The sequence below is a fragment of the Melanaphis sacchari genome, unplaced genomic scaffold (genome assembly GCF_002803265.2).
Source record: "Melanaphis sacchari strain LSU unplaced genomic scaffold, SCAv2.0 Contig74_pilon_pilon, whole genome shotgun sequence".
In the NCBI taxonomy this organism is placed as follows: Eukaryota; Metazoa; Arthropoda; class Insecta; order Hemiptera; family Aphididae; genus Melanaphis; species Melanaphis sacchari.
In genome coordinates, this window is record NW_020271531.1 from 2,011,425 (window position 1) to 2,020,401 (window position 8,977).

Consider the following 8,977-nt stretch of genomic DNA (forward strand, 5'->3'; position numbering starts at 1 on the left):
TTGTTCTGATAAAACATATTAGAATGTAAGAGTTGGACAATAAAATAATACTTGCTGTAGATCAACACAAAGTACATCCAGTAGAACATTAGTCTACATAACTCTACTTCTGAAGGGATACTACGGCTGTCTTTGGCTAGAAGAGTGCATTATACCATCAATTTCTATTTTTCTCTTCCTCTGTATCAGCTTACTTAATTTTTGAAAAATCACACTGTTTCAGTGTATCGACGTGGATAGACGTAATCGTGGCATATTGGCAACTCCATTGATTAAATCAGTATAGATCTTTCAGTTATTTAGGATATTATTTTTAAAAGATCGATAGAGTTTATACGTAATTGATCTGGACTTAACGTACATTGCGAACCTTATCTCTTGTGCGGCGTGCTGTAATCGTGATGTGTGCGGGTAAACTATTTATGTTATCTAATTAATCTCTTTACAGTGCACAATTGCATGAGAGATCTATTACTTGTTTTCTGCCACCTTAGGATTAAAATACGATTTCATTTGTCTTGTAATTCCAATAACACGCTCCTTTTATTATAAATGCATTAAAAAGTATGCCTTATTACCAAATCATCTATATAATATTTAAAAGAACAAAATCGTCGAGTGACAACGTAGCATCATCTTTCTTGTCTCTTTAGGGATTAGTATCCCTTTAACAATCAAGAGCTGATGTTCTATCATCATGTTAAATTAAAAATTGTTAAATAATTCACCATTTTCTTACAAAGTCAATGAGTTGCACATTGCTGCTAGGGACATTTATTCTGTGTCAAGCTTTGTTGCTAAGAATTTAAAAAGAGGTTTTCAAAATATTTTTACATGCTTAGTAATTGAACGATATCACATGACAATATTCCTAACCTGTTGGAGGTGTTTTAGCTGGTACAATCTTTTACTCCGTGAATACACAAATCCACTATTACATAAGATTTTCTTTTACATTTTCCAGTTTATCATATTTGTTGTATAGCTTCGTCCAGCTAACTGACGGTTATCACTATTCGAAAATTAATTTATTCGTACTTGCCATCATAAGAGAAAATACGCATATATACGATCGCGAATGTCATCCACGTCGCGTGGCGTGTCAAATGACTGTGAATGATACATAGCACGTTTTAATTATCAACAAATCGCCGGTTTCTAAGTTTATACACAATGATTATGTACGATAAAATATTCTGGGATTTTCTGGTTCTATAAATATATTGAGATAGACTCATAGCACGTTATTCCGCAAAAATAAAATCGGAAAAGTGTTACATAGCACGTTATTCCCGCCGACCCTTCATACTATTGAATTTAAACTGATTCTATAAAAACTTAGTACACTATTTATGTAAATGTGACAATTATTTTATATTTATTAGTACTTTTTGTAAACTTCTGTGATCTCTATAACATTTTATCTTATTGTGTTTTATAGTTATTTTCCTTTCGTTGCGTTTGTTAAATAAATCTGTTGAGTAAAATTAATATATAATTTTTTTTTTTAACTGAAGAATTGAATTATTAATTGATTATTAGCAAATTACTTGTATGAAATTATATCAGCTTTTGTTTTTTATACTGTTTGTCCCTACAGAGGTTATATATGTATGGTTAACCTGTCATATGAAATAACAAAGAGCACACATGCTGTTAACAGGGCATTTTTACCAATAAATATGAAATAACCAATGTTACATTAATTATTTCAATGGAATGATGAAAATATTGGAAAATTTTTACTTAGGCATTAAATACACGGTAAATGGAAATAGTATGTCAATTATTAAAGTATAAGTTCTTTATTATATCGTGGGAACTTCATTGTTCCTTAGATATAATTAATTAATAATAATAAAGATAGAAAATAGGTTCAAACAACTCTAGAAGGTACAAACTTATATAACCACTGAATGCAATAATTGATCAAAAATACTAATAGTACCATAATGGTGCCAGTACGTAATGAGATCAATATTAATTTTAAATATTTAACACGTTTTGTTGAGATTCTTATAAATTCTATTAAATTATTAATGTTAAAATATCTAATTCCTATAATAATATTGCATAATAAATTATAAATCTCTCTTTTTTTTTTTTTAGTATGTCTTTAGATTAAATTTTTTCTGTTAATACTTTATTATTTTAACACCCTATAGTTTCAAGATTAAATTTGAATTAAACTTTTAAAATAAATACATTTACACTAGATGATTAGAGAAATACATTTTGAATCTATAAAAAATATGAATATATTAAAATGTTAGGTACCTAACTACCTATATTGATGTATAAAAATGCAATATGTTCATGAACTCATGATCAAGATTCAAAGTTCTCTATAGTTTAGTGTTCACATCAGGGAAAAGCAACCTTATTTTAATAATTGAGGGAAAAATGTACGATGGAAAAAAATTATATATTTATATTTTTCACATAATGTTTTATTTATATCTTATTTAACAATCTAAAATAATGGTTCATGACTAGCTCATAAACTACGATTCGTGTCTCGTGTAGGTACGGGTTGTGATTGATGACTGCTGTAAGTGCAGATGTCATAACCCAAATTTAGTCCGAGGGAGTCAGTAAATATTCAATATTTCAATTTTCAAATGATTGATAAATTATTATGAAGGATCTTTAATAACATTATACGCATAATAATTATAGTGGATATATGTATATTATTATAGCTTCCAAAATCTAAATTAATAAAGCTCAACGATAACAACAAATAATACAAGTATACCTATATGGATATAGTACCTATAGGCTATTACATGAATATTTTTATTTATACATGAAAAAACAGTTTCAGGCTATACATTTTGGTAAAATATAAAATAATTAACAATAGCTCAACGTTTGATATTATTAATAGGATTGTATAAATTTTCATTTAGTTTCAACTGAACAATATATTGATATTCTTATTAACAATTTTAATAAATACAATTAGGAAAGTTTTCACATGAATGACTTAAATTTTCAGTTTTAAAAAATTCTGTAAAAGAATATATTAGGTACTTTATTTTTGTTGGCAGTTTGAAAAAATTTTTGAAATAAATTTTCACGTTTAAAAACAAAAATAATAAATTCACCATTTGGCATTCTTTAACTACCAAATAGATTTGTTAGTTTGATATTCTTAAAAGTGGCAGTGTAAATCATTTTCATCAAATTCTTGATGGTCTATAGACTATAGTATGTTTTTTCAGATACTTATTAAAAATCCACTTTTATATTTTATAAAATTTAAATTTTTAACAAACTAAAGATAATTAATCATGCTTAAAATTTATCAATCTATCACTAAATTCTTTGGTCTGTACAAAAAATGTTCTTCTCAAACATTATAAACTTTCAGGGATTTCAATAATTTATTTCTTAAAATTCATCTTTAGAATGAAAAACACAAAAAATAGTGTTTTTTTATTACTATTGAAATCCAGGAGTGGTGTACACAGGGGTAGGATTTTAGGGTTTTAACTCCTTTCGAAATTTCTTCTTTATCCCAAAATGTTTTTTATATTTACAATAATAAGTCTCTTGTCTATGGACTATGATCTTTTGAACAATTATTTATAAATTTATAATAAATTAAGTATAAAAATATAAATAAATATAATTTATAAAATTATTAGGTACTTTTATAACTGTATGAATATTGTTTAGATATGTTATAATTTTGTTTACAGTATAAATTATATAATATTTTATTATCAAATATTTTTTATTTTAAGGGAAGACAATTAGTACAAAAATAGAAATTTGAAAGAATTATTTTGAATTATAAAATGTTAGTGATATTAACTTGTTTAGCTATAGTGGTGTATCATAGTGAAAACCCTAAACGAACTAAAATTCTGCGTACGCTATAGCAATCAAGTTAATAATTATTGTTAGGCATAAATTATTCAACGACCAGAATATGTGTACAATTAATTGTGTAGAAAAAAAATGGTAATGGAAATCACGAACACAATAACAAGGAAAATAGAAAATGTCTAATACAAAAAGCAAAATAATATACGTATCTCTATTGTATTTATTAATAAATTGGTGAGTACTCTTCAATTTTCATATACTTTGTCGTAGACCAAAGTTTACCGGTTGATTAATAATAAATTCATATTTTAGCGGAACCTCAGACGTAGCCATTACGATTTACGAGAGTAAAATATTAAGTTTATAACCTCAAACAAATATAACCTGTAGCGCTCATGAGTTACAATATTGAACTATACAATCTTGTTTCGGACACCGAACAACTGATAAGGACTAGTCTTCTGACTTTATCACCATCTGAGACAGTATTGTTATTATTATGAAATAAGCATATAGACACATATAAATATAAAACAATCTTATCTATTGAGTTATTTTGTAAACATTGCCTTGTTGGCATATGGCCACAGATATATACTAATACTAGATAGCCGTCTTCGTATACACCGCCGCAAAATAATTGAAACCGACGCCATATGCAAAGAATACAACTCGGTAAACAAACGTTATCAATATTAGACTTTTATCAGTATATTACATATTATTATATTATAGACATTTATTTATATCATTGTATTACTTAGTACTTACCTATATTTTATTATTTCTCACTTTTTCAGTTCTCTGTTTTATAGTATTAGACAAAACTGTTAATTAACCTATACAGTATGTATTTATACTAATCTACGTAAATTTGTGATATAACTAAATTGTAATGTTTTATGAATTATGAAATATGAAATAAGGAAACATTGTCAAAAATACTAGGATATAAATTACAGGTACTACCTTATTATAATTACTTATATTATTAACAAAAATAACAATTAGTAAACAGTAGGTAATACAAATATAAGTAGGTAGGCACATACAACATTATTATAAATATATTATTAAACAAACTTAGTTGTGTATAAAAAAAGGTAGTTACATGACATTATTATTATTAAAAAAAACGACGAATTTGTACACTTAGCAAAAAAACGTAGAGTAAGTGTTCATATAATTATTGATTATAAAAAAGGATAGTTTTTGTTAATTTTTGGCGTTTACTCACAGGGTTTAATAAGTCTGATGAAAACTGTTTGCCATAAGAATGTAAACGAACACTTAAAAATTTTTTTACAAGCAATGTTATTAAAACTAGTTTATGTGGTCTTTCTAAAATTTCAACATTTTCACAACTTAAATTTTTAAGTATAGAATGGTCTAAAACAAATTTATTAATAACATGACTAATAATTTTTTTGTCTAAATTTTTAATATTAATATTTGACAGATGGTTTGTATGATACAAGAAACTAATTTCAGATTCTTTAATTATTCTATACACACAATTAGATGTTATGACTAAACCACCTTGATTTTTTAGGAGAACAAACTGTTTGTGTCGGAATGGTAAACTATAATCATGTTCATTTATATTTTCTGTCAGTGATGTTATGCAGGAATTGCAATCTATGATTTTACAAACCTTTTTAACAATATACCCTGTAATATAATATAAAATATTTTCTTTTGCCTCGATCATTGTTTTATTTGAGCTATTTAACAATGTCATTCTATTGATAATGTCTTCATCAATTTTATTTTCAATTTCATCAAAATCATTTAAATTTTCCTTTTTCCTGTTCCATTTAAACTCCAACAAATCTCCAAACACATCACTATCAAAAGTATTACAATTCCCATTTGTTTTGCAAGTAATAGCATTTTTCATTAATATTTGTTTTAGTGCCGTTTTGAACTGTAATATATTGGGATTATTGTTCGAACCAAATTTCTGTCTGAATCTTGAGAAGAGTATTTCAATGTGATCCTGAGAAAATTTATAGGACAAAACATATTTAAAATGAGGTGTTTCATGAAATAAAGCCTTGGCAATTGACAAAATGGATTTAGTAGCAATTGCAAAACCAATAACAAAAGATTTTTTATTTGTTGTATGTACAAATTGCAAATTCTTGGATTGGTTTTGAATTTTTAAACTAAATAAATATTGTACAATGGGAACTACAACTGATTCCAAAAAATCAACATTTGAGGGAAATATTGGAGATTTAAATCCTTTTCCAAATGGATTCCTGGTATTTAAAAAATCGAATAACCGGTCAATGTTTCTACAGAAAGTAACTGTGGCATCTACATTATGAAAATTGTCCATTTGCATATTTTTCAAAAAAGTTAACGCATCAGCTGTTGATGCACTTAACGTTTGTGCTGCAAACTTCACTTTCATTTTGTTATTTTGCCACTTAACATGGGCCTGGCTCAATTTATTTGCAAATTTAAGTGATAATTGATTTTGAACTTCAAACAACTGATCAATATAACTCCATTTAACAGCGCCTTCATTAGAAATCAGTGTTTTGTTGTTACCTAGTGTATTCCGAGCAAGTTTAACCATATGACATGGATCTGGTATGAAAAATACTTTTTCCGTTGTAACAGGATGGTCAAACCAACACTTCAAGCCATCATAATTATCTATATTGTCAAATAAACAGCCCAATATTTTCATACTTGAAAAATTTGTAAAAGCCCCATCACATGTGACACCCCAAACTTTTAGTTCAGCATTATGTGAGATGGTCAGTGCTGAGTTAATAAGTTCAGCTTGAGTTGATGCACTGATTTTGTTTTGAAAAACATATCCAACTGGAACTTTCCACTTACCATTCAAACTAACTAACATAAAGACTAAAACTTCAGTGGCAGGTGTATTTGTTCCTTCTAAATCCAATTCATTTCCATAATCACTAAATCCAACATATTTACTATTTTTTTTGTCCCATACTATTTGCTTTTTAATTGCCATTGCATCTAAGATCAAATTACAATGTTTATCTGCTGGAGACAATGTTTTTAAAGCATCAAAAACTTCAGTAAGAAACCCTGGCTCTGCATTAACTGAAGAAGTCCAATTTCGTATAGCTGATATATTAGGCAAATTAAGAATGGATCTATTTAAAATGAAATAAGCAAAAAAAAATTGTTCAAGAAAATAGCAACAGTATTATGATTAAATTATGCACAATGAAATAAATAAAAAAATAAGCAGATACATAAGTAGACAAGCAATTTACCGACAGTAATCATAAGCTTTTGGTGAGTAATAGTGTAATGTTAGGGCAAACTGCTTTATTTCCGGGGAATAGCGACGACCTTTGGCTGCACGTGCTGCATTTTTAATTTGGTTTTTAAAAATATCACTAGAAATACCTTCAAACATACTAAGTAGCATATCCTCTGAATCATCATTTAACATTCCTGCTTATTTAATAGTGTGTGTAAATAAATAAATAAATATACATATGTGAGAAATGCTGTTACATTATTTATTAATTAGTTATTCTATAGAATACACTTATAAAAAATACATTTTATGATTTTACATGTTCTCTTTTGGTTGGGTATAGTTATAAAGAACAACATTATTAAATCATTTTATCACAAGTCATTACTCATGTACTTTAAAAATTAAGTAGTTATTTTAAGAAAACATTTTTTTTTTTATACCTATGTTTTTTAAATTATCTAAGAGCCCTTTCATATTCTTTATTGTGGCTTCTCGTCTCCTTAATTTTTGTTTTAAAAGCCGGATTTGTTTTTTGTACTTAGTTGGAGTACTAGTTGGAATTTTTGGTGACACAGGGAAACTAATTTCTGAACGCATTTTTTTTGATGGAGTAATTAGTACAGGGGAACTTGTTGCTTTTGGCATCTTAGTTTCTGTCCATGACCAAACCCATGACTTGTCTTTATTATCATCATCACTTGACGATAATAATGGTCGCTTTCTTGTTGGTGTTGTAATTAAGACATCTGACTGATGCATAGGTGATTCACTGGATATTGAAGCTGTAGATAGTATACAATTTTTTTAAAATTAACTAAATATACATAAAACATGTTATTAAATGTTAATAATGATTAATGATTTACTTGATGCTACAGGTCTGCCAGGAAAAACTGATGGCACACTATTGGGCTTAAGTTTCAACTTGTAACTGCCTCCTGGACTATCAACAAAATCTGTTTTTAAAAAATGGATGTTACATATTCGGCTTGACTTCTTTGGTATAAATCCTTGACGATTTATAGCCAACATCCATTTTTCCAAACGAAATCCATCATTAATTGGAAACCTAGATATAATATTTAAATTGTATTTAGATATCTACTCTTGTTTCAAAACATAATAAATTTTGAATTGTACATACGTAAAAAAGTGGAAATCGCCATCAGTACTTCCTCGAGATTTGCAATTTGGAACAACGCAACAAGTAGGCATTATGTAGTTTTAAAAAAAATGTTTAATAGCTATAAATTATAATTTAATTTACTATTTATCATTAATAAGTAATTTATTATTCAACTAGAATACTGAACGACTGAACAGAATATCATAATATTATTGTTGTTGTTTACTAAGTGATAACGTTTGTTTACCGAGAGTATTCTTTGCATATGGCGGCGTGTTTCACTGATAACAAGAAGACGGCTATCTAGTATTAGTGTATATCTGTGCATATGGCTGCTCGACTTCAACGTTCGTATGGGAATGTAATACCATTGATTCTATAATCAATGGTAATACGTAGCCCGCTATCTAGTTGTTTTATATGTCTATGGATATAAGTAAAACGACCAATATTACGGACAGGACAAACAAGGTTATACAACTGTTTATAGACGCTTACATTATATTATCATTAAAATTATTGTAGAATTTATTATCAAACAAATATCAATATTCAGTAATGATGTTTACGTAACAGTCACAAAAGCACGATTGACGTCTTAAAACAAAAACAGTAATCGCATTATAAAAACTTATCGCGACAGATCGAGTTCGTCATTCGCCGTTCGATCGTCCATCTGACCTTTATAGCCCGACGGCCGACTGCATCGCATTCGCGAACCATCCGACACCGGACGACCGCAAGAGACGACATAG

The 8,977-nt window shown here is 27.8% G+C and overlaps 1 protein-coding gene across 1 annotated transcript; it reads right to left on the bottom strand.

Moving 5' to 3' along the window:
• Positions 1 to 7,135: 7,135 nt before the first annotated feature.
• LOC112601067 (THAP domain-containing protein 8-like) lies at positions 7,136 to 8,406 on the bottom strand. The gene is made up of 3 exons (XM_025348482.1): positions 8,241 to 8,406; positions 7,963 to 8,165; positions 7,136 to 7,878 (listed from the first exon to the last, which is right to left on the bottom strand). Exons 1-3 carry the CDS (start codon positions 8,309 to 8,311, stop codon positions 7,511 to 7,513), a joined length of 642 nt encoding a protein of 213 aa, XP_025204267.1. The 5' UTR covers positions 8,312 to 8,406; the 3' UTR covers positions 7,136 to 7,510.
• Positions 8,407 to 8,977: the final 571 nt, after the last annotated feature.